Below are 26,867 nucleotides of genomic sequence, written 5' to 3'. Positions count from 1 at the left end.
AAATAAGATCTTTACGTATTGCCAAGTCAGCAATAAACACATTAAATAGATGAGTGGGAAGGTCTGGGAAAACATCATGAAGGAAAGGAAAGGTAGAGTATGTTCACACAGGGAGACCACAACAAAGGCACATGGACACATGTGCAAGGCTCAGCCAGAGACTGAGATTTTGTGTAGGGCAACAAAAGAAGTTAGAACCAGACATTGGAGGTCCTTGAAAGCCATATAGACCTGTTTCCTACTGGCAGTGAAGTTCAATTCTTTAGCAACGATGAAAGCAGTTTCTAAGAACCTGAATCTGGTACCAGGAAGAGGTTAGAAAGACACAAGCTGAGTGACAACTACAGTAATTTCCACTGTTCTCTATTATAGCTAATTTCTAATTTTTATTAACAATTTCTTTGAGGTATTAAGAGAACTCAATACTCTAGGAGGTATGAGAATCCCTACAGAGAATCTGTTGATATATTCTATCTACATAAGAAATAACATTTGTTATTTGTGGTTATGATGTTCTATAGCAATAATCATTTTCAATTCACGGTGGTAGGCTAGAGCTGGATGGTTGAACTAATTGTTTAAAATGTAGAGGAATTCTGTGATCCAGTTATTGAACTCGAGAGGCAAGCATGGGAGTCTTCACACAATGAAACTGGCAAATGCTACAAATCCGCATGTTTTTTATTTTGTTTTGTTTTGTTGAGCCAGTTTATTAGCAACTACTGACTTAGAGCTGTTTGAAATTGGTTTGTATCTTCAACAGCTGGAGGATGGTTGTTCTTCAGCCTTTGGATGAATATAATATAGGTGAAGAGGAGGTAAGTTGCCTTTCACTTAAGGGATTTTATATATTCTAAAGTCTGCTTAATTTAATATTTGAGGAACGAAAAGGAAATATAAGCCCTTTAATGTACACTGATTTTTTTTTTCTTTTTACTTATGGAGGTTCTTCATTAAGGATATTAATTTGATTAGAAAAAGTTTTTGTGCAAATCTGACTGCAAAGACAATGTATAAAAAATAAAGAAAAGCCAAATATAAATTATACCGTTTGCTTATTATATTAGTTGTTAAAATATTGTGAATTTATGTGAATCTCTATATTCATTCCCAGTATTAAGTCATATTTTCCTTTATGAGGAGATTGTCTTAATATTCAAGCCTACCATATTCAAAATCTTGGCACAAACTGATTTTGAATTAGAAAAATTTTGGACTTTAGAAAAACAATGTGGTACATATATCATGTAATACACATAGGGAGTATAAGACAGTTCTCCTAATCAAGTATTAATGTTTCTACATGGAAATACTTATAGAAAGTAGAAAAGCCTCACATTATTTCAGATCAGGCTATGTCACCAAATGAATGAAAATGGATTTTTAAAGATTTTTTGAAATTGCAAGAAAGGGATTATGTAAAATGTATTAATACAAGAACATATTATATAACCAAATTCCAAGTGATGGCCTATAGAAGCAATATTATGTAAGACATTTTGTTTCTGTAACAATCTTTCTATACTCACTGATTGTGTTTTGAACTACCAAAATTTACTTTTTAATGCACTCTTCCCTAGTTCAGAATGATCCTAATCCAGAAAACCCAAATTCTTAAAACACTACAACCAAAAGGAAAAGGCAAAACAAACAAAAAACCACACTACAACCGTCTTAAAACTCCAGATAAGTCATTCATTAAATTAATTCTCATTTATCTCAGTTTAACTTTTCTTTAATATTAATGTTTCTAGAACACTGTACTCCAGAATGGGCAATCAATACAGACTTTTGAATAAAGCTTTAAGAATATTTTATGTAAAATTAAAGTACTAAGAGACTATTTATAATCTAGGAAAGTATTCAAACATGACCCAATAATAAAAAAGTTTAAAAAAAAGTTTTTAACTCCCTTTTTTTAGGAATCAGAAGCTCATCTCAACATTTGTTCTCTTGATTTATATTGCATTTATTTTATTTTCTTCCTGTTGTTTTCTTGATGAGGAACTGACACCTATTTCAAAATGTTTCTGATAAAAGCACAACTTTTTATTTCTAATTCCAGATAGAAGATCTTTCTGATGAAGTCTTTTCCTTACGACACAAAAAATATGAAGCAAGAGAACAAGCCAGATGGTCACTATGGGAGCAAAGCAAGTGGCACAGAAGAAACAGCAGGCAAGTGTTATACATTTAAAACCCAAAACCATGGGATCCATGTGGAATCAACAAAAATCCTGTTTGAAGGGAGATCTCTAAATAAGAATATACTGTATTTGCGCACTAGACGTGAAACACTGCATATTCTAAGCTCACACTCAAAATATATTTGGGCAAAATACACAGTGATGAAATGAGTTTCTGTGTTTTACTACACTTATTTCTCATGCTCATTGTCAGCCTCAGGAATAGCTTTCCTGAGCAAATGTGATAATTCTCCCTAGAAAACGAGGTCATTTCAGTGTGCTGTAATAGTGGACCTAACACTATTAGAATCTGGTACTCATTTTAACATACCTATTTCAAAAGTTTTTCTTAAAACTCAAGGAAACTATCCAGTCTAAAAAGCAAATATTCTAAATATTTTAAACATGACTTTGAGGGAAAGGGGAATAAATCCTAAAAAGCAAATATTCTAAATATTTTAAACATGACTTTGAGGGAAAGGGGAATAAATCCTAAAACATCATTAGTAATTATATATTTGAGAAAATCTCTGGTATTTTATATTTACATTTGACTATTTTTTAATGTAGCCAAAAACTTAAAAAGCAAAACCGTGTGAAGTCTAGTAGTCACTTCAGTGTAGGGGCATCTCTCATTTAGTTAGCACTGTTAAAACACATTTCTCTGTCTGGGTCTCAAGATATCCAGATTTGTTGTAAATCCTTATTCCGAAAGTTATCCCAACATCTATGAGATTTCTCATCTTTCTGCACATTCCAGAGATTTAACTTTCCAGAAGAACAGAAGAAAATGTGAATCAAGTCCTTCACAGATGACATTACAATAATCATAGACTACTCTGGAAACTCTATATTAGGGCCAAGTAACTGCCTTTTCTTGGTTTTCCAAGAGGAAAAATAAAAAAAAAAAGACAAGCCAAAAAACAAAACCAAAAACATTATACTTTGGCAAAAGACTTCATAAAATACAATTTAAAAGTCCATAAAATATAACTTAAGAGTCCTTGAGATATGAAGATAATACCATCAGGAAGATCAGCAGATGAATTTTTAAAAATCTTTTGGGCAGGGCTCTAAAGAAAAGCTACGAAGTTAAATTGATTTAGTGACACCTTGGTTTCATAAAATGTTAAGACTCAAGAAATATTTTCTTGATTTTCTTGCCAGAGCTTACAGTAAAAATGCTGAAGGACAGGACCTGCTTGTGAAGGAATACCCTAATGACTTTAGCGGTGGTCAGCACTGTGCTGCTGTAAGTCTTCAGAGCCAAGATCTGAGTGCACACGGTTCACCTTCATTAAATGAAAGTCAAGAAATCAAGGTAAGTGTAATCTTGACTAGTTAAGCTTTTAACTGCCTCTTATCCTTTTAAATACTTGTTTGTAGAAATTCCTTGTTGCAAATTAAGGATTTGTCATTACATAACAAATTCAGTATGATAATCCAGTACGTAATGCTGGGTATGAATCAGGATCTGTATTCCAACATTCTAGTTCCATACTAACTACAAACACTTTACCTTTTTTATGCAACGTGTCAGTACTTAATTCCACCTACTCGTTTATCAGTTAGGAAATGGGGATTCTATCAGTTTCATTACAAAACAAATCTGATTAATGAAAATAGCACCTGGCACATAGTGAATGTTAGCTGCTATTTCCCTTCTTCTTATAAGAGATTTTTACTTGCCACCCCATAGTTCTAACTTCAAGGGGAGTGTTTTCTAAGAAGACATATATAAAGTTCTTACTTTTTTCTTCATAAGCAGGTACTGGAAAAGAATATCTAGAATGGAGAGAGTGGAGCCTACGGATATTAATAGCCAAGTTATAGAAAGCTCAGAGAAGGAAAAGTCAATAGGTATCTGTTAAAATGGGATGCAAATGGAGATACTGAAGTGAGAGGTAGAAGATCAAAACACCTTTAAAGGGGCTTTCCCAAAGTGCTCCTAGGCTGAAAACGAAGACCAGTGCCCTGTAGTGTTTCCTCTTCATGGAAGAGGCAGAGTAAACAATTCCCAAAGGTCTCTAAACAATTTTGAGTTGGTACATATGTAAGTCCAAATAAAAATTTGTATGTGTTAAAGAACAAAACAATAGTTACAACAAAACTGACATATATAGATTACTTGACACATTGATTTAAACAAATTAGTTGAAACTGAGCTGAACATGTTTTCCCTTTCAGTCTCTGTGGTGGGAACGACGGACTTTTCCATTGAAGGATGAACACACAGAAGCCTTATTAGGCCAAAATGAAAACGACAATCAGACTGAAAGATCAAGCCCAGCTTTCAATGGTGAAACCTTCTGTACCAATGTACCAGATAACAGCCGCCATCCAAAAAGGCAGGCAGATGGAATGGAAGAATACAAAACCTTTGCTCTAGGACTTACTCATGATAAAAAAAACAGGTGACAGGAAACAGGTTAAGAAAACTGTGTAATTGAATGGAAAAGAGGAGAAAAAATAAGCCCTGTTCTCCAACTCCCAATCCCTCCAGTCACAATTCCAGAGTTAAGAGCATGTACTGCACGTATTAATCTTTTATGCGATTTATGCAACAGGCAAGGTATGTCTCTTTTTCCTTCTTGAACCACAGGGGTTAACTACCTAGCTTTTCACTTACAGACAAGTGCTAGTCATTTGTTTATGATGCAAATCACAAGCACCAAAAAATTAACTGCTGCAATTTGATTTCAAATCATATTACTGGGTAAATAATTTTTAAGATTTTTACACCCATGCATATATACATACATACACACACACACACACACACACACACACATAGTTTAAAAAAAAACTGTAGTGACCACTCCACTTAAAAATGCATGTATGAACTACCCCCATGAAATGTAAGCTGCATTACAAATACAGAAGCACAGGTTTCCAATGATAATGGACACCTAAAGGCTTGACTATGGAGAGGAAATTTTTTAAAAAACATGTTTAACCAATAGAAGTTATTTATGGAAATTTCTATACCAGATAACACAATATTCCTTTATTTGAATCACTGATATCTGTTGGACTAAACATAGGTTATTTTCTGTGCACTCCTAATAGAATAAGAAGCAAAGTAGAATTAAATGTTGGTGTTTTCTAAAACTCACAATTTTTAAACTCAACTTGAGTTTTTATCTATTTTATGTATCTCATGGAGAGAGAAGACATCAACTTAAAATGAACAACAGGAAAAGTCCTGTCAGTATAAAAAATATTGTTGTATTTCTAGTTAATTTGGTCATTCCTTACCATAGCTTATTCTACTCAAATAAGCATCTTCTTACTTGTATCCTAGAATGAGAATTAAAACTTTTCAAAGGATAATTCTTCAATATTGGATACTGGAGTGTACATTAAGGAAAATTCCTTTTGAAGCTATTACATTATTTTTTTTTCTATGGAAAAGTTGAGGACAATTTACATGAATCGCTTTTTCTCATGTAAAAAAGGTTATTCAAGTTGTAGTACCCACGTTAACTGACAATCCTGGCATCTGGCCTAGCCTCGGGATGACATTAAATTTTTGTTAGGGATTGGAAATTATGCTAGTCCCTTTAGAGAAGGAAAAAAATTCAAATTCAATACTGACAAATTTTTGCTTGTAGTTTTACTGTACATTTATTTTTTTAAAAAGAAAACAAAAGCCAGACAAACCCAAGTTGTCCAGGCAAATAAACTCAAATCTTTCTGTCATGTCTGATATTATAATCTTCTATGTAAGTTTTTTAATTAAAGTTATTTCTATATACCTTGTGTTGTCTGATTTGATTAAACACCACCTATTCATAATACAAAACTTTCCTAAACAAGCTAAAATAAACACAATTAAGAAACAAATTTTTACCTTGTAATGTAGAAAAAAACCAAGCAGCTCTACTCCAAGCTTGTGTTAATGTTCTTATTTTTCAAATCATATTTCTTAAAACTTGTAATAGCCTAAAGAAGTTTAATGACACTGGTCATGTTACTTCTTGCCATATCTATTACATAGCAAGAGTATTTACAATAATAAAATGGCTGACACATTTGTTGTCAAAGTACAATCTGGGACGCAATTTAAATACTTAGTTTATGGATTAACTCTGTACCTTGTCACCTCTTAGCCTACCTGATCCTTCTTAGATTAATAAAATATATATCCTCAGGGTCAAAATCCATAGTTCCAGAATATCCTCAGCCACCTGGTTCTGCTACAGAATAAAGTTAGACTGGAAATAAGACAATGTTAAATAAAAGCAGCTTCATTTACCTAATCCACTCCCAAGGCCTCCATTTGTAAAGAGTACAGACCAGAAATCCTATGCCCTACAGGACCCTTTCCATGCTATCAGCCTGCTTGTTGTATCTTCATTTTTTAAATGGGGACAAAAATACCCGTCCTACCACTCATAGGAGTGACTTGATTTAATGAGATTATATCAAAGTACTTTATAACCTACAAAACATAAACTTAATGATAGCTTTATACTGAGCATCCTCAAAATTCTACTATCCTACAATTCTAAGAGTAGAAGCTTTACATACATAATAGTATCTCTTTTAATGCTCATACAACTCTGCACAGTTGTTATAATTACATTCAATGTATAAATCAGTTAATAGAAGCTCAAAAAAGTTAGTTGATTTGATTTGCCAAGATCAAATACTTACAAAGGGGAAGAGGCAAGATTCAACTCGATTTTACTTCCAAATAGAAACTTTTCTTTCCATTCTGCTCACAGCTAGCACAACATTATTTCACGTCCTTAAGCATGGTGGGTGTGATTAAGAACAAGGTGAGGTGGTGGGGGAAAGCACTGAATAACCTACCCATGCAGCAAAGCTCACAAAGAAAACACCCTGATAAAATCTATGCTTGTATATTAGAACCAACCACCTGAAAATCTCTGGACTTTGTCCATTGTTTTTATAGTTTTTATATCAAATATAAGGTGCAAAGTAACAAATAGCTGTTTAGGAACAAGAAAAATATGGTATGCCATCCCAGCCACATTCAAACTTAGATTTTTCATAAGTTCCATTCTATTCGTCAAAAATGACATTAAACAGGAAAAACATAAGGACTTTCCTGCTTTTAGGAAACAGCCAAGAAACAACAGTCTTTTTAGAAATGGAGAAAAAACATTTTTTTTTCATAGCTAATATGCATGCCTTCCTTAGGCATTCAGACACACCTTAATACAGCCATATTACTCTTTATAAAAATCAAGTTTCCCAGTAAAAATGGTATTTTATCACACTAATCTTTAAATTCCATCACTAAAAAAGTAACAATACACACCAATTTCCAACCTCTTGGAACATTCTGCAAAATAGATGTTAGTCACTGGAATGAATAATTGCTCAGAAAAGCAGCACTTCCTCAATTGTGATAGGATTTGGTAGTCAATATTCTTGTTTTCCAGTAAAAAGACTTCATGACCAGAAACATTTAACTCCTTGTTTTCATCGATCAAGAGAGCGTTTTTGAGCAGCTTCAGAGCAAACATTTCTTAACAGGTTGATCACAGATCTGGGGTCTTCACTCCTCATAATGGCACTGCCAGACACAATCATGTTAGCTCCTGCCTGGAAGAAGTAAACAACTTAGGTTATGCCTCAAAGGAAGATGCAGAAAAGCCTAAAACCATCTGTGGAATAGAGTTCTACTCTTGTATCTGTCAGTCAGCCCTTTAACTGTATAAAAGCCACTTTGAGAAGAACAGATTTAAACAATCTGGTTTAATGAAGAAAGAAGTTATAATGCTTAACAAATGAGGATGTGAAATTATTTTTAGATGTGTCTAAAAAAACACTGACTTTTTTTGTAATTACCCTAAATAAGTTATACTGCATCTTTGCTAATATTTAGGTAAGGTTTAAAAACCTTTCATCCTCAACTCTATTAAGGTTTTTCTAATATATACCAATGACTCCTGAGCTACTAAAAAAAATCCTATCATTTAATTTTGAATTATGTATATGAATTGGTAGTCTAAAAAGGCAATTATTGCTAAAATGTGAAACTATCCATAAAATATGGCAACATTAAATATTAATTTCTCATTTTGATGCCAGAATGAGATGTCTTTTTACTTATGCTTCATTGCATTCCAGAATGGTTTTGAGGTGGCTTAACAATTTTCAAGATATTTCTAAATGTGAAAACAAAAGAAATTAAAGAAAAGCAAATAACTCAAGTCCAAATTTATCTCTAAGTTTCCTAGGATTTGACTCAAGGAGAGAAACCCTATCTGTTATATGATTCATTACCAGAAGGGGGACTATTGGAAGAACCACTAAAGCTGAGGAAAATGTCTCCATGAGACACTGTCACTCAATGATATAATGTACTACATCTCTAACAATATTCCGCATAAAAATGAAAAAAAAAAATAGTTTTATAGAGTTACAACTTAACACATCTCTTAATGTAAGCAGGAACAGCATAAGGGCACAGATCAGTAAAAAGAATTCCGCAATGGGTCAAAGGATATGTAAGCTCACAAATCATTTGACCAGCTCCTCTTCCATAAATATTTATCATTCAAGTTTCTGATAAGTATAAAGCAGAAAAGTGAAGCATTTATTAAAAAAAAAAAAAAACCTAGAAGTACAGATTATATACCATGTTGCTTAGCAAAAACAGGCCGCATGCGCTTTAATCACCTGCAGTGCTACAGGAAGGTCTGGCGCCCTCTCAGTGAAGCTTAGGAGTGCCATTTACCTTGGCTAACTACTTGGAAAAACTCATCCCACACTACTTGGAAAAACTCATCTACATAGTGTGTTAGAGGTATCCAGAGATGAGATCAAGAATTTCATCAGAAATGGCTCTTGTGAGTTCTTACAAGGAACAAATAGGTAACTAATACATCTCTAAGTTCTAAAGAATAAGATTCTTTTCCCCTTTATAAGAAGGTAAGTTTTCTTTCCCTCTTTGGAAAAATGACTCATTCCAAAGCCATGGAGCTTAATAATCTTCTAAAGGCTGGCATTCTGCATATTCTTTTTCAAAAAGAACTTTCTTCAGTATTACTCAGATAACTGAACTTACTATCTAATGATTATGTGATTTTTAGAATATTCACTCACTGGTCTCTATTCTCCTAGTTCCTACATTCAAACAAAAAATACTTCTCCAAGAAAGAAAGGCAATTTAGGAAATGTAGGGGTAATCTCTTTGGCCCACAAGACAATGTCCTGGACATTACATCTGATGGGAAATTGGGCTAGGTCATAGTTGAGGAGCAGTCTCACCTCTGCACATTTATGGATTGTGTCAGGACCCACTCCACCATCGACCTCTATATCCAAAGACGGGAACTGGGTCCTCAACCAATGAACCTAGGCATACACAAGGACATAAATAACTCCTAAAGTGAGTATCTTGGGGGGAAGGGAAGAACAATCAAATAAACAAAAAGACAAATAGCCAATATCTGCCTCTAAAATAGAACTCCAAATGTCTCATCACATAAGTTTATATGAATAAATTATGACTTGGGAAACTTCCTTTTTAATATACTGAAACCGATTAAGTTTTATAAGCTTTGCTCAGTTTGGTAAATGGCAATTTGCCCTGGCTTTACATAGACTATATTTCATGGAAACAAGACAAAGACAAAACCCTCAATATTCAATGAAAACTCCCAAAGCTCTAAAGGCTAGAGAGAGAGTGGATTTGAAAGAAAATTTCAAGATTAAGATGTACTATCTTCTCTAATTTCCAAATCAAAATCTCTTACAGCATTTATCATACTGTATTACAATGATCTGTAAGCATTTCCATCTCCCCGCTTTCAGAACAGGATGTGTCTAAATATGCAAGTGGTTCAATATATGCTTACTGAATGAACATACACAATAAAAGCCTCACCCCAGAATAAAATATTTCTTTTACCTTTGGCATCATATCTTCCATGAATTTCTGCCCTCCAAACCCAGGTTCCACTGTCATAACCAAGGCCATATCTATCTGATTAGCCCACGGTGCCAAATACTCAACTGTAGTTCCTGGTTTGATGGCAAGGCCAACCTGTGACAGAGAGAAATTGCTACATCACATTAATAATTACTTCCACATTATATTATTGTGGTGTATCAGGTTCAATAGAAATGTCTATTCTTAAGTAATACTCAAAAAAATTATTACACATTATTATACTTACACAAAAAGTAAGTTATACTTAACCTCTGGTTTTCTAGCTGAAGAACAGCTGCCTAAGTCAGGTCTTATCTGCCTATCATTTCCTGTCTTCCACCAAATCTTCCTATAGTATAAAACACTACTGTCACTGCTGACCTCACCTTCATCCCATTCTCCCGAATGTCTTTAATCAAAGCCCCTGGGTTCTCAGTAGCTTCGAGATGAAACGTATATTGATTGGCTCCTGCTACAGCCATTGGCTTTACCCACTGTTCCGGCCTCGACACCATCATGTGCATGTCTAGAAAGAAAAGACACATCTCTTAAATACTACTGAAAGGAAAATACCTGGCTCATATTATTGAAGTCTACTGTTTTTGATACTGCACATATACTCTTCTGATATCAAAATAATTGTTAAATAGTTACTCTTCTGTATAGCTAGCCTTTTATCCTGAAGATAAGGTTTTGATTTAACTCATTTACAAAAAGGATATATATGTATTTTTCCACAATAAGCATATTTCGTTGTATATGAAAAGTAATGACTAGAAATCAGGAAACCTAGGTCCAAGTCCAGGAAATGCCATGCTAAAAAATTTGAAAAAGTCATTATCTATGGAGACTTGCATCCTCATCTATAAAATAAGAAAGCTAAATAAACTGATTCTCTTCACAAATATTTTATTGAGCATTTGCCACACCATTAACTAATCTAGGTCCTAGAAACAGAGCAAAGACAGGCAGAAATCTCTGCTGTCATGGGGATTACATTTAGTCTGAGAGACGAACCATAAAAAGATAAGTAAATACAACAAACACTAGGATGGTAGTTAATAAGATCAGTGAGGCATAGGATGAAGCAGGACAGTACAAAGTTCAGCAGGCCATCAGGTTTCATTCCAAATGAGACAGGGAAAACACTGCGGGATTTTGCGTGTGGAAGTGGCAAGATCTGACTTAGAAGGCCATAGCAATAATCTAGGTAAGGAAGGATGATGGCAGCAGAAGATGGGAGGAAGTGGTGGGATTCTGGGTATGTTCTGAAAGTAGAACCAAAAGGAGTTGCTGTGGATCAGATGCGGAGGGTGTGAGGGGAGTCAGGATGGTACAAGGACTGGGGCCTGAGTAACCAGAACACACCTACCTTCATCTGAGAGGCAGAAAACTACAGGAGGAGGAACGGATTGAGGGGGAAGGACATGTTAATAGAAGAAGTCTGACATGCATCCTAATTCTAAAGCTTGAATCATATAAATGTTGGCTAAAATGGGCATGAGCTTCTTGAAGATCATGACTTAAAACACAATAACCTTTAAGGAGAAGCAGAGGGCAGCTTAAAAGAGGCTAAATCAAGAAATAACCGTTGTGAAGAAGGAAAACAGTAAATACTCCTGTGTCGGATGACGATAGTGAAAGAGCTTTGAGTTGTTTATTTTGCTAAAGGAAGCATATTTCTGAAATAGCTGAACTACATTAAAGAAAAAAAATTCTAGTATCAGAACTCACGTAAGATGATAAAATATAGTAAGGCTTTGAAAAAAATGTCAGGAAAAGAGTATACCACTTGACTAATGAAGCCAAGATTAAAGCTTATATTTCTAAACTAACGAAGGTCACAAAAATAGAATATGTTAAAAGATATATTCTTTTGTGTTTCTTATTTCTTTGTATTATAAACAAGGAAAATTCAATATGCTTTAAAATATCTAGTTTACTCATTCCTTAAGTTACCAGACTGCTATGTCATTCAATCTTTAGCACGCAGTAACCACTAGCACCTTCACTGGAGACTCTCTAGTGTTCAGGGAGTGAATGGTTCAGTGAATTTGCCTGTAGTGAGCATATTAAGTGAGCAATTCTCAACTGTTCTATTATCATGCTTCCCTTATTTACATTCTTTAAAATTACTGAAGACTCCCAAAAATGGTGTTAATGTGGGTTATATGTTTATTAGTATTTACTGTATTAAATTCAATTTAAGAAAAAATTAAAGTCTACTTCTTGGTCCACTTTAAAAAATAATAGTAATAATAAACCTATTATATGTTAATGACGAGTGGCATTATTCTATATTTTTGTGAGTCTCTAATGTCTGGCTTAACAGAAGACATCTGTATTCTCACAGGTGCTCTGCATTAGATCTATTGCAATATGTTGTTTTATATGAAAGAAGAAAATTACATGAAAAAGGGGGAATACATTGTCTTCTAAGACAAGTGTGGATATTCCTCTATTTCTACACCAAAACTTGACAAGTGGTACTTTTATAAAGGTTAGCTTCCATGTGGAATCTGTAAATTCTACCAGTGAACTTTTTGTACTTTTTTTACACTAAAACCCATCGGTCTATCTTATACTTTGAATGAATCTTTTAAGTACTAGTTCACTGAATTACATAGGTCTTCTAAATAGTGACGCATTTCATTATATACTATTAAAAAATCACATATTATAGCACTACAGATCTTAACAAAAAAGCTCTAAGTGCTATGAATCTGTCAAGCTCACAGCAGTAGATACACATTTTCCAAAATTCTAATCTTCACTTGCAAGCTCTATCAGTGGCAACAAAAACTAATTAGTATTTTCCTTGAAGTGAAGGCTAACTTACTGTTAAAGAAAATGTCAGTAAAATACCCAAGTCTGATAACCATAGTTTTTCCATTAGTTGTACTTTCAAGTGAAAATAGTGTTCATAAAAAAGCAGCTAGTTTAGTTCATAACTCAAACAATGGTGCCAGTGGTTTCTCTTGAGAAAACCATCAGCCTCCAGCATGCAGCAGAGATGATTTATATGTACTTCCCACTTTGTCACAAAAAGTATTAAAAAGACATGCATTCCAGGATCAAGATTTACTAAAATCAGTAATTTGCACTGTGTCATCAAGGATACTATGAACAAACCACAATGAAGAATGCAATGACTACTTATATAGTTCAATACCATTGCCTTTACTTGGGCTGGGGCACCAGCAGATTATAACTCATTAGCAGTATTGCATACAACTTGTAATTTGGTTCCTAAAATATATTCATGTATCGATTATGCAACAACTACAGCCAAGAATTAAACAAACAAAATGCTTCTTAATATAAAAAGAAGACATAAAGCCCAAACATAAAGCACGTGGAGTCCATCCATCTTTATTTTAGACACGCTTCTAGAAAGACTGATGAGCAAGTTTACCAGCAAATAAACTAAACGCAGGTAGAGAAAGCAGATTGTGTGTGGTAATAGCAGTAGAGCTGGTAAGAGGAGAGGCACTGTTAGTAGGGGACACAAATAGCAGTGAGGAGTTGACACTAGGAACCCAAATAAAAGGGAGAGAAAAGAAAAAAAATATGTTTTTAAATCCACACCGAGCCAGATGTAGAGGACTCTATGACTACTCTACAGTTGGGGCAAACAATGCTATTTATTTCAGCCACCTCTGAGTTATAAGAACAAATTTATATTGGATAACTCATTTTCCAAAATGTAGTAAAAAAAAAATAAGTTTAAATAATCAGAGAATTATATTCCATCATTTGGAAATTTCAAAATGGTGAACATGCTGGTGGAACACTATTACCCTCACGACACGTAAATTAGGTGATGATGTACATTTTCTTTGGTGCAAAGTGGATGAATACTATAGACAGGCTATGTCCAACAGAACTTTCTACAATAATGGCAATGTTCCATAGTAGCACTACTATACAGTAGTCACTAACCACATATGGCTACTGAGAACTTGCAATATGGTTAATTTTACTTAGAAACTAATGCACAAAGAGTTGGCAAGTGAGGCACTGGTAATTTAGTTTATTTTTTTATTTTTAAAATTTTTTTAGGTGACACAACCCTTGGTTGACCTGACAGATTGCAAGGACCTTGTCGGCTTACAATCCTTATTTTTTACGCCTATAGCACCTAGTGTTCCTGGATGTTCCTGTTCCCATCCAAGTACTAACCGGCCGACCCTGCTTAAACTTCCGAGATCAGATGGGATCTAATTTAGTTTAAAAGAACGACATGTGAACTAATTAATGTCCCATGAAAAGTAACTTTTAGGTTATTATGTGATCTTAATCCACATTATCCTACAACAATGAAGTGGGAAAATGTATAGGCCCCACCTGCAGAAAGCTCCAATTTGCATGAAATTGGCTTCTACACCATAAATCAATCAATTCATACATTCCTTTAATAATTACATTGAGCCCCAATCCTGTGTCTATGTTCAGCTCTAGGAAAACCATAGTAAAGTAGATAAAATTTATGCTCTCATGGAATTTATAGTCTGACAAAATAACCTCAGATTGAAGAAGTTCTAAGAAGAAAAATCAAAAGGTGATATAACTGCATAGTTAATATAAGATAGGGTGCTTAGAGAGGCCTCTCTGAGGAAATGACAAATGATCTGAGGCCAAAAGATGAGGCAGAGCTAGCCAAGTGAATAGTTTTCTAGACAAAGAGATTAGCAAAAGTGCCAAGGCCCTGAGTCAGAAAGAGTTCAGCTTATTATAAGCAACCAATAAAGCCCCAGCACAGAGAGAGAGGGTAAAAGGGTTCTAGATAAAAATGGAAGTTGAGAAATCAACCATCTATTTTCCCTTTACTTGAGGAACACATCTAGCTTCAGATGGCATAACACCCACTTACCAAAGAAAGGGTCCTGGCCTAGCTGCTTTCGAAGGCTTTCTACCACAGGGTGACCAAAGGTGATGTTGGGAACAAAATGCCTACAAGACAAACAAAATCTTACTCTGAAAATGTTTTCAATTAGTTTCGGTATTTTTCTCAATATGTATTCTGATGGGGGTAGATGGGATTGTTTGTGATTGCACTATTTTTCAATTTAATATTTAACATCAGTATTAAACGATACTAAAAATATCTGGATAATTTTGGCTTTATAAAGCAGTTATCTCCTTAATATTTGAACAAATCATAATGACACATGATTGAACTTTATAATTCACAATCATTGACAAGCAGAAATGGAAAGACGACAAAATCAAAACCCCAGAAGTTGTATGACTTGCCCAAGTCACATACCAGTAAAGAAGTTCTGGACTCTAGTTAATATGGGTTTTTCAAGTCCTAGTTTGTCACAGGCTGCCTGTGGCTACTTTCAATCCACCTCTATCACAGGACACTAAATGACAATTTAAACTTTCTTAAAGACTGTCAATAAAGAAGCTTATTGTGTGTATTAAAAACCACCATTTACTGAGGGTTTACAATATGCTAGGTATTGTACCTTATAATTCCTTTCATCTTCACAACAGCCTTTTGAAGCAGATGTATTATTACATAAAGAGCAAAGGATAAATAACTTCCCTAAGTCAACCAGTTAATTATTTGTGGGGGCAGGATTCAAATTAAGTCTTCGAGGTATCAGACTCAAAGTACTTAACTGTTATCCTACTCCAGTTAGTCCTTGTGTTCTATCAAGTACCATGCTAGGTACTTCAGAGAGGATTGTATTTTATTTAAAAACTATGCGAGAGTTCTTGCTTAGCTCAGAAAAGATTACAATCTCATTTGGAAGAGATGCCTAATGACTCACCAGAATTCATGTACTACTGTTATAGTATAGTTGTTGGCACGAAGCCAATGCAGCGAAGGACCACATTTCCCAACACCCGCTATATCCATGTGACTAGTCCTCGTCAATGGACAGTGAGATTAAAGTGAGGTGTGTCACTGCAGAGCTCAGTAGGTTAAGTGGTATTCCTTTTCTGCTCTCATACAGGATGGAAAGGATCTATGACCCTGAATTTCTGCATGGAGGGATATTCACACTGAACTATTTGTTTTATGGATAAGAAATAAACTTCATAATGTTAAGCCACTAAAATCTGGGCTTTACTTGTTAAAGTAACAGGTATTAACCTATATGAGGATTGCAAGAAAAGATACACAACAAGTAGGCAAATATGAAGTAAAATGGTTCCATAGGCAAGCAGTATTGCACTTTAAAAGAGGGGGGAAGATCACGAGATTTACAGAACAAAAGGATTTGTACAGGTGGGAAAAGAAATTAAGCAAAGGCAGAAATAAGCAAGTTATAGTCAAAGAAAGGGGAAGATGGTGTTGACTAGCTTGGCTAATGTGAAAAAGGGAGAAAGCAGACTGTGTGTCACAGTAAGGGTATCAAATGCCAGGCTCAGTGTTTGGACTTTATCTTGCTGTAAATATAAAGTGAGATTTTAAACCAAGAAGCAAATAAAAAATAAGATGCAAATAATAAGGTAGGAAAATGGACTGTGCAGTAAATTGAAAACAGGAGGGAAGAGGTGTTGGCAAATGGCAAGGAACAGTAAGAATGGAAACGAGGACAGGTATAAGTGATTGGATATGTTAATTGACGAGATGTGGGGAGTTGAAGGAGAGAATAAACCATTTTTAAGATTTTAAGCTTAGACAAGCAGAATGTGTGTTAATAAAAAATTAAAATTTATATGGATTAAGCATCATTCTAAAACACTTTCCATGTTAACTCATTAAAAACTCACAACAACTCTATGAGCTAAGTAGTACATTAACTGTATTCTACAAATGAGGAAAAGAGCCCAAGGTCACATAACCAGACAGCGCTGGAGGCAGGCGTTAAATGCAGGCAACCGGGCTCCAAAGTCCAAGCTCTTTACTATGCTAACCTCCCTCTCCACCAACAAACTAATAATTAACAGAAAAATAAAGTCCAGGTGAGGGTGACAGACAAGAGAGAGGGGGGTCAGGATTCAGAACACATCTGAAAGGGACTGATAAGGTGGATGGGTACACTTTCACTCATGGGCAAACTGGCCCTTGGAGATTGGGTTTTAGTATTTAGGAAATCATTCTACCTTTTGCCTAAGAACAATGACAGCTAGGGTAACAGGTAAGAGGCTTGTTATGTTTACTTACAACTTGGAAGTAAGGGTCAGAGAAGCAGGCAATGAGGCTTATAGAATATTATACAACTCTGGAATTGAAAGATTTATATTTCATTCACTATTCTTTTAATTTTTTGTGTGGCTTTAGAAGTATAAGCATACCTTGTTTTGTTGTGCTTTGCTTTATTGTACTCAATAGGTGTTGCCTTTTTTTTTTTTTAAAAAAACAAACCAAAGGCAAGACCCTCCACCAGAAAAAAAAATGACTCGCTATACTTTGATGCTCACTTTATTATGGTGGTCTGGAACAGAACCACAGAATCTTCAAGGTATGCCTGTACTTTTTTGTCTCAAATTTAGGTTTCATTTGTTATCAAAATAAACATAATCAAAAAATAAACTTCATAGCTTGAGAAAATAATACACTTTTAATTTCATTGGTAAACAAGCAGATTATATAAAGCTACTGACCCCCAAAATATAACAAATTGTGCTACTGAAGATCAATTCAATGCACTAGGTGCACCAAGCACACTGGGAGAACAAAAATGCACCAATATACTCAGAAGAAACCAAAAGTTATAGCTAAGCCATAATTTTAAAAAGGCTACAAACCCAGGCATGAAGTCGGGGTGACCCCAAATTTGCCTGACAACAGTAACCATGGGAGCTTACAACAAAAGGATTTACAGGCTCTACTCCAAGCCTACTGACACCAAACAGGACCTGAGAATCTAGTCTTAACAAGTGCCTAGCTTGGAAAACACTAAATTATTTCACTCTAATGAAGAGACATTTTAAAAATTATTTTACTCTAAAGAAAAACTTCAGCAAGTAAGTCAGCTTTGTTATTACATTACTGTTTCTTTTTTCTTGAAGGTAACTTTTGGGAGTAAAGTCTGCAAAATATAAATGCAATAAAAAAGCCTCCTTTTTGTCCAGAGAACTTACTAAAACTAAACTACAATTATTTATAACACAGGGATACACTTATTTTATCTTTCATCATCTTCCATCATCAACCCTAAGCTTTGTTTAGAATTGTCCTGTAATCTATTTCAGACAAATAAGACCTTTATCAGATCCCCAACAAGGCAAAGAGTGATATAAAATGTCACACTGTAACCAGAAAACACTTCCTGTGAATTAGAAATCACAAACTCATGCCTACAAGAGTTGGCAAGTATCATGGAAGAGCAAAACAGCATAGATAGAGACAGGAGAGAAATGAAGAACATATAGCCTAGCTAATGGTGGCTGCCATTCAGCTCCAGACTGGCATTGTGAAACGGTGGGCCCAGTACTGGCAAATCTTTGGATGTTTTTCACGTCAAAAATCTAGTACTAACGTGAAATCTCTCCAATTTTAAATCCTGGTAACTAATTTAGAAATTGCTCATTTGCTCTATTTCCACACGAAGGACCAACACACTTCCAGTCACTGTCCTGTCATGACACATTTATATGCTTTCCAATTTTCTTTTCCACTTTGTCCTTTGTTTCAAATATCTAATCATACTAGTAACCCCTGCCAACAGTGTTCCCAGAACTTGTTCCTAAGATGAAGACATTCAATTTTAATAAGGAGGGAAACAGGAGCCTCAATGGGAGAGTAGGGGACCAGAAAACAAGGACATCCAAACTCAGTGTAATATTGAAGATTTTTAAAGGGGGCCAGGAAAGAAAAAAGCATGGAGGCAGTACCCAGAGCAAAAATAAACTGTGGTTGGCCACCTCGAGAAAGGTAATCCACACCCCTGCTTTCGTAACCCTGGCCTAAGAGACACTGCAGCTCAGCCTGGCTCTACCTCTTCTGATGGGACATTCAGGAAGTGGCTGAACCTCCCTAAGCTGATTTCCTCCTTTGCAAAAGGGGAATAAAAATAGCTCTTAGCTCAAAAAGTTGTGATACTTAAAAGGGAAAGGATTTTAAAATGGTGTACGTAGAATTTAGTATTTTTCAAATCAAGATATTTCTTGGCAAAGGGGGAAAGGAGTCAATAAAAAATACTTTTCAAAATGGATTAAAGATATAAATTTAAGACCCCAAACGATAAAACTCCTACAAGAAAACATAGGCTATGAACTTTCTGACATTGCTTAGTGATATTTTTCCTGATATATCTTCTTGGGCAAGAAAAGCAAATGGGACTACAATCAAGCTAAAGAGTTTTTGTACAGCAAAAGAAACCATCAACAAAATGAAAAGACAGCTTACTGAATGAAAAAAGTATTTGTCAATGATACATCTGATAAGGGATTAATATTCAAGATTTATAAAGAACTCATACAACTTAATACCAAAAAAACCCCAGACAATCCACTTAGAAAATGGGCAGAAGACCTGAATAGGCATTTCTCCAAAGAGGACATACAGACGGCCAATAAATATGTGAAAAGATGCTCAAGGTCACTAATCATCAGATATGAAATTAAAACCACAATGATATACCACCTCACAGCTGTCAGAAAGGCAATCATCAATAAATCAAAAATCAAGTGTTGGCAAGGATGTGGAGAAAAGGGAGCCCTCGTGCACTGTTGGTAGCATTGCAAATTGATAGAGACACAATGGAAAGTAGTTTGGAGGTTCCTCAAAAAACTAAAACTAGAACTACCTTATGATCCAGAAATTCCACTTCTGGGTATTTATCTGAAGAAAAATAAAACACTAATTTGAAAGGATATATGCACCCCTATGTTTGCTGCAGTGCTTACAATAGCCAAGACATGGAAGCAACCTAAATGGCCATCAAGAGACGACTGGATAAAGAAGTGGTACACATATACAATGGAATATTACTCAGCCATTAAAAAAGAAAACTTACCATTTGCAATAACATGAATGGACCTAGAGGGTATTATGCTAAATGAAATAAGTCAGACAGAGAAAGACAAGTACCACATGATTGCACTTATACGTGGAATCTAAAGGACAAAATAAACGAGTAAAATGGAAACGAAATCATAGAAACAACAAATGAGTGACTGCCAGATAGGAGTGGGGTGGAGGGCTGGATGAAAAAGGTGAAGGAATTAAGAAGTACAAATTAGTAGATACAAATAGTCATGGGAATGTGAAGTACAGCATAGGGAATACAGTCGACAGCACTGTAATATGTATGCATAGTGCCCGATGGGTGCTAATCAGGGGGATCACTTCATAAATTATACATATGTATGACCACTATGCTGTACACTGGAAACTAATATGAAATATTGAATGTCAAATTTAATTGGAAAATAAAAATTTTGAAAATTTTTTTTATCTTAAGCTCAGGGTTATAAAGCCTTTCCATTCATTCAATCAACTATAACTAAGCTTGTCATGGTGCTTTATCTGCAGAGAATAGAGTTGAGCCAGAGAGATCCTGTTTTCAATGAACTTATAGTGTAGCAGGAGAGATGTAATAAATAAAAGTGTATAAATTATTAATTGCTCTTTGAGGACAGAGAATTACATAGTCTTTCTATAAGCCCAGTACTCACAGAAGACATTTAATTTCTGAGACAACACAGCTATTGCACGTTTCTGATCCTGGCTCCACCATTTCCTAGCTATGAAACCACTGACAGGTGATTTAATCTCTTTGCATCCAATTCCTTATTGTCAAATGTTGACAACAGTACTAACCTCTTAAGGTCAAAAGCATGAAAGCATAAACGGTTAAGTGCTCATAAATATTATTTAGTATAGTTATCGTTAACATTTCTGACTTTTGTAAACTGAAACAAAATTATTTTCTCCATTCACTCAATTATTCAAACATGGTACAAGACTTATTTATTAAAACCAAATTACTTTCTATGTCAAATAAATTTCCTACATATAAATGTAGCCAATTCTATCCTGAAACCCATAGGTGTCTCACACAAAATTTTATGTCTCATTCTGAGTCTCAAATACAAAAATGTTGCTACCCATCTCTGAGATACACACTCCATTCAGTAATATTACCTGTGAAAGTTCAGGGCTTTCAAACAAAGGTGTCAAAAAACAATATTAAATAGAATTACATATGACAGCAAACTAAAAATTGAGTTTTGGAGAGGCAATATTTACTAATCTTACACACTTAGCCGAGAATTCTCAAGAGTACTCTAAGGTCAAGATTTACATTATCAATTGGGCATACCAGTAAGGTAACCGAGTGGAATGCAAAAGAGAAACGACAGATTTAACTACACAGAACAAAGAAAAGATAAGGCAAAACTCTTTTAAGAGAAATAGCATTAAAAAGAAATGATATTTTGAATATACACGATTTGCAAGTCTGCATGAAGACACATAGAAATTTTATCTACTTAAAATATATTCATTTTTCTATCCTAACCCAAGGTAATGGCTGTTAAGATTTTATGGCCAGTTATCAGTGGGGCTCAGAAAATTTCTTGGCAAACTGATAACTCAAGTTGCAGCTCTGTCACAAGGTTGAGTAACTCTGAGAGATTCTTACTGCTTTCCCTAAATTTGTTTCATCATTTTATAACAAAATTAAGAAACCAGCATCATTCTGATTCCAAACAGTACTGAGTATGTGCTATAACTACAGTGCTTAAAAATTACTTACAAAAAACTGACTTCCCTGAAGAGCAGGGTGCCTGAAGAGAAAATAGACAGGAAAATCAAAATTCGAACGACACAACTAACAATTTTAAAGAAGTAACTATATGCCAGGCACTGTAAACTATACGTGTACTACCCCATTTCACCTTCCAAAGATGCCTAAGTGGTAGGTTCTATTACTCGCATTTTTCACTTAATGAAACAAAAAACTATGAGTTTAAGTGGCTCGTCTTAGGTAATCCCAGCAGATGGCAGAACTCAGACAATCTCACTACAGGTGCCAAACTCTTCATTATCACATAAGGCTGCTTCTCCAGCTTTGCCACTACCTACCTATATGAGCTTGGGCAAGTCATGCCTATCCCCTTGGGCCTCAGTTTCTCTACCTGAAAATGAGAAACGTGTCCTAGAGATTTAAGGTCGCTTCTGCGTCCTAAGTGCTAAAAGACCATACGTTACGCACGGGGGAGGGGAGGAGGCTGAGGTTGGGACGCATTCGTGGCTCAGGATGTCACCTCAGCTCCACTCCACCGGGAGCCTCCAAGGCTTCCGCCTCGCTCCAGTTCTATTACCGCATTCAGAGTGAGGCGCTCCGCGGTACAAGGACGCCGTGCACCCAACAGGCATTCAATAAGGGTGCGCCTATCCCGCCCCGCGCGGCAACCACGACCCGAGTCCAGCGGAGTTACCCGTCCATTACATCCAGGTGCAGATAATCGGCCCCAGAGTCCAGCATTCGGAGGCACTCGGCCCCTAAATTGGCCAGGTCGCTGTTGAGGATGGACGGGCCAATCCTGCAGCCAGACGCCATGGTGCTGGTTCCCAAGAGCAAGTTACCCCACGAGTCCCCGGGAAAGACGAAGGCATCGCCCCGATTGGTCGCGTAGTTTGGGCCCCGCCTCTTCTCCGTAGAGTCTTCCGGATTCCGCCGGAAGTAGCTGCCCAGCGAAGAGGAAGTCCTGCTTTCTCTCGGGGGATGGGCATAGGGGCGGAGCTTCGCTTAAAGGTCTTTTCCTTCTTCCTCTGACTTTTTTTCAGAGGCCTTTAAGGGTCCTCTCAGAACTCGAGGGGTTTCTTAATCTTTTACCGCTTTACACTCCTTATTGTTCCCTTTCCTCAGCTCTTGGGCTCGCTTCACTTTTTCTTTCTCCATCGTTTTCCTTTCCAGTTCCTAGTACCCTTAAACACAAACCAAAAACCTCTTGCTCCTTATTGCTCTTTGAACTCTTTAAGAGCTGGAAGAGCCACACTTAGGGTGGAATCCTAACTCTGTCAAATACTAGTTGGGTGGCACAAAACAAAATTAATTTCAAACTACACAAAGAAATAAAAAGCATTTGAGCAAAAGGATCTGCACACCAGAAAACACTCAGGTAACTACCTAAATTATGTTCTACTGAGAGCAAGGGGAGGCTGCCTTTTATAGTGAAAGTTCACACTTTGGTTCCCAATTAGGACCGGCTTATGTAAATAAGGTATCCAAATTCAGTACTTCTGATTGGTCTGAACCTTGTAGTTCTGATTGGTCAGGATTATGCATCCTGATTGGTTGTTATGGAGCAGTTCTGCTTGGGCTTGGCGGGGCTTAGTCCATGGTTCAAAAATCGTAGCCGGGAACTCCATTATAATAGTTGACTCAGCCTGAGTAAATAAGTAGAGGACAATGTGGGAAGCCTCCAGTTCCATCTGAGTTTCTACCTGGAATACAGAGCACCTGAAAAGCTCCTGTCAGCAATTGGCCACTAGGCTCTTGTTATAAAATTTGGGTCCTCTGTTGATCATGGGGTTCCATCTCAGCAGATAATTCCTTCTCAGGGTTCACATGAAATGAATCTTGTTCATGGGGTCCACAGTGGCCTGGCAAGTCACCTCTCCCTGCCTCATCTGTTAAAAGTGCGCAGCATTTAGGGTTGTGTGGATTAAATAAGCAAATCCAGGTAATGAGCTCAACACATTATTCCTGCAACTCAGAAATAAATGATGGTGATTATTACTACTCTCCTATGCTTCTGGCCCTCCTCTCTTCTCTTTTGTTTTTCCCTCTCTGGAATGCTCACTGACAAATTGTATATGTTTATTTACTGTTCAGACGTAATCCAGAAGAGGTGTAAGAGTGTCTATCTCTCTCCCAAATGTGTCTGGGGTCACTGAGTCAGGAAAATACATGAAATACAACCACATGAGGAAACAAATGGATTTAGCAAGAGTATACCTTAGAGAGTAAAGATTGGCAATTTGTACTCTATATAAAAGACAAAACTGGTAGTAACTTGTATCTTATGATCGTTTTGGCCACATTGAAAGGACAATTAGGTCCTTAACGTTTTTCCTGGTAAATCTACCAGTCATTCCAGCAGGTAATAACCTGGGCAGAGAAATCAAGCTGGGGTATCTGTCTCTCAAAATGCCTGTTCTGCTTTATTTTTAAAGTTAAGTGTGGAAGGCATGAGTAAAATGGAACTCAGTTGGGGCTGGAGGGAGGTACTGGAGGTGTCTAAGTGAAGGGTGAGCTCAGGCTAGACTAAGGGGAGTGAGAAGAGACATCAAAGCACATCCCAGGGATACAAAAAGAACACTTTCCTGAATGAGTTAACCTATTCCCTATGTTATGAAATGAGAAATGAAACTTAATCAGGCATCTTAAATATTTTTAATTTATTTTATTACATGTGCATATTCAAACACAGAATTAATATCTTTCATAAATATCTTTCATAAACATTTCAGTATTTACTCATATGCATTTTTTCCATGCTCTTTGGTCATTCAGTATTCATAACTTCATAGTCATCTGAGGGAAGTTGGCTGTATTGATTAATCATTTCTTTTTACCTATAAAATGGCTAATAAAGGATTTTCATCCTGCAGTCACAGTGACTCTTAAAAAATACTATGGAGGTACATTGATCTGTAATGCTAAATAATCCTAAAATAATATAAGTAAATTTGTCTTAAGCTTTTCCAAATACATTCTGCCCTCGTTTTTATTCTCCTGAGTGTCAAATCAAACTGTTTCTGAATTGCTGCAGTTGAGGCTCATTTAATTAAATGAGGAAGTGGGACTTTCTACTCACTGCCAAGGACAAGGCCATGGAATTGGAAGTGTGAGGTCACAGGGCAATGGCATGACTTGGTGTGATAGAAGCAAATTCTGGAGACTATTAAAAATATCCTGTATAACCTCAAGGAAGGGGATTTGTGTTTTGGACTGTGATTCTATTAATGAGCCTTTCTTTCCTGTAGGTCCCTATACACAACCTATTCTCCTCTCAGATACTGTTGGAGTTGGAAAGCAGAGTGGAGAATGTTCTTTGTTGACTAAAGGAACAGATACTAAAGAAGGTAGGAGATGTCACCCTGCCTTAGGTACTCTTAGAAGGCTGAAATAGCAAACCAGTTACTTCTAGCCCGACACCCAAACACCACAGACTTTTTGCCCCCAACACTGCCATGCCCAGTTATGCCTTTTGACGCTGCCTTGTCCCAGTGCACTCAACAATCCAGTTCCTTTTTTTTGGAAAAATCAAATTATTTATCTAATAGAAATATAGAAAGCAGCAAATACTGAAAAATAAAAGTAAAATGTTTTGCTATAGAAAATGCTGTATCCAGGATTTGAACTGCTTTAATTAATCTGAGTAGTATAAATCTATACCCACTATCATGGATAATACACATTTATTACAATTTCTCTCAAAAGTTAATTTCAGAAGAATCAACCTCTTGGCTGAGTTCATTTTTTTTTTTACATGGGAAGTAGGTGTCTTTTAATTTTCCTCTGAACAAGAAAAATACCATTAAGCATCATAGCTTAAGAAATGACTAGTATTATCAATACAATTAGCATTTGTAATAATTTAGTCATATACTCAATAATATTTTGAACATTACAAAAAATTATTAAATATCTTGAATTTTTTTGAATCTTCCTCTACTGTTTTTTTTAAAATAGTTATTCCTTCAAACTCCAGGCAACAGTATTCCTGAGAATACATATTGTGACAATCTTATGCACATACATATAGATACTTATCAATTACACATAAACATTCAACACATTACATTCAACACATTTAAGGGCACCTTAAATGGAACAGATGCATACATCTGCAAAATCTCAGTAGTCCCAGTATGAAAACATTCCCACTCTGTAAGGCCCTGCTTCTCAGAGGGGAGGATTTTTCACAAGGTACAATAATACTTAGCTTATTGGAAAAGTTTCCAAAGGACCTCCATAACACTAGAGTGAAGGAGTCAAGCTAAAAGGCAGACTCCTAATTATGTTGAAAACTTCCCAATATTTTTAAATATAAAGGTATTTAGGGTTCTTGTCAGATACTTAACAATCTTCTTTGACTCTTTTACTTTTTAAATATTTGATACAATTATACATAGAGAATTTAAATCAAGAATCAAGACACTGGAACAAAGCACACACATATAGAGAGACTCATATAGCCCAGACACTTGTAATTACCAAACATAAGGCCTCTAACACTAATTTAGCAGCATAATTTTAAACAGGCAAAATACATCAGCTTAGAATCATAAAATCACTTATATATATATTTCTGCACTCAAGAATTAATTCAGCATTAAGCGTCAATGTTCTGAAAATATTGTAAAACATAAAAGAAGCTTCTATATTCTGAAGCTCTATTTTCTGAAGCTTTAGATTTAAAATGTTTAGTTTTGTCCATTGTCTTTAACTCATATATATCTGTTCATTCTCTCAGTAAATGGAACCAAAACCCCAAGTTATATTTGAAAGTATAAATCACAGTATAAACAATGCCTATTTAATAAGCAATTCTAACAGAAAAATAATTTTCCTTTGTGATTTGGGTGGGTTTAGTAGGTCTCCTCTATAGATACGTATACTTTCTATAGTCATCATAGTCAAAGTTTAAGCGTACAGATGTATTTTAAATTCATTGCAATGTAATAAAAATCTGTATTTGACTTCAGCTGGAGGACTAGAAAACACACACACACACACACACACACACACACACACACTCCAATCCCCTGCATACCAATTTAGGTATGTATATGAGTTTTCATACACTTAGAAGTTATGTAATAGTTTTCTAATGTAAACTGTCAA

General features: G+C 35.6%; 2 protein-coding genes and 1 long non-coding RNA gene across 11 annotated transcripts in view; 2 read left to right on the top strand and 1 right to left on the bottom strand.

Moving 5' to 3' along the window:
• KANSL1L (KAT8 regulatory NSL complex subunit 1 like) overlaps positions 1 to 5,941 on the top strand; it is a 121,160-nt gene extending 115,219 nt beyond the window's left edge. For all 6 annotated transcript variants that reach the window (XM_039844666.1, XM_039844661.1, XM_039844664.1 and 3 more), the window contains 4 exons: positions 764 to 818; positions 2,066 to 2,178; positions 3,354 to 3,507; positions 4,374 to 5,941. In XM_039844666.1, coding sequence (XP_039700600.1) covers positions 764 to 818; positions 2,066 to 2,178; positions 3,354 to 3,507; positions 4,374 to 4,604 — 553 coding nt within the window. In that variant the 3' untranslated portion in view covers positions 4,605 to 5,941. The remainder of the gene's footprint in view (positions 1 to 763; positions 819 to 2,065; positions 2,179 to 3,353; positions 3,508 to 4,373) is intronic.
• Positions 5,788 to 22,641, bottom strand: RPE (ribulose-5-phosphate-3-epimerase). Of its 4 annotated transcripts, XM_039844671.1 has the most exons (7): positions 22,461 to 22,592; positions 21,765 to 21,795; positions 14,972 to 15,051; positions 10,485 to 10,624; positions 10,078 to 10,212; positions 9,435 to 9,521; positions 7,297 to 7,763 (listed from the first exon to the last, which is right to left on the bottom strand). In XM_039844671.1, the coding sequence occupies exons 4-7, from the start codon at positions 10,620 to 10,622 to the stop codon at positions 7,641 to 7,643; spliced, it is 483 nt and encodes a 160-aa protein (XP_039700605.1). In that variant the 5' UTR covers positions 10,623 to 10,624; positions 14,972 to 15,051; positions 21,765 to 21,795; positions 22,461 to 22,592; the 3' UTR covers positions 7,297 to 7,640. The 4 variants fall into 4 exon arrangements, with proteins under 4 accessions (XP_039700602.1, XP_039700605.1, XP_039700604.1 ...); XM_039844668.1 differs by lacking the exon at positions 21,765 to 21,795 and having other exon boundaries at positions 5,788 to 7,763; positions 22,450 to 22,609; XM_039844670.1 differs by lacking the exon at positions 21,765 to 21,795 and having other exon boundaries at positions 22,461 to 22,609.
• The window catches only part of LOC120587603 (uncharacterized), a 7,675-nt gene continuing 3,401 nt past the window's right edge, over positions 22,594 to 26,867 (top strand). The window contains exons 1-2 of the long non-coding RNA XR_005649034.1: positions 22,594 to 23,133; positions 25,004 to 25,102. This is a non-coding gene — a long non-coding RNA (uncharacterized LOC120587603). The remainder of the gene's footprint in view (positions 23,134 to 25,003; positions 25,103 to 26,867) is intronic.

The sequence above is a fragment of the Pteropus medius genome, unplaced genomic scaffold (assembly GCF_902729225.1).
Source record: "Pteropus medius unplaced genomic scaffold, Ma_sr-lr_union100, whole genome shotgun sequence".
In the NCBI taxonomy this organism is placed as follows: domain Eukaryota; kingdom Metazoa; phylum Chordata; class Mammalia; order Chiroptera; family Pteropodidae; genus Pteropus; species Pteropus medius.
Note: the sequence above shows the minus strand (reverse complement) of the source record. Positions and strands in the feature narration are given on the sequence as shown.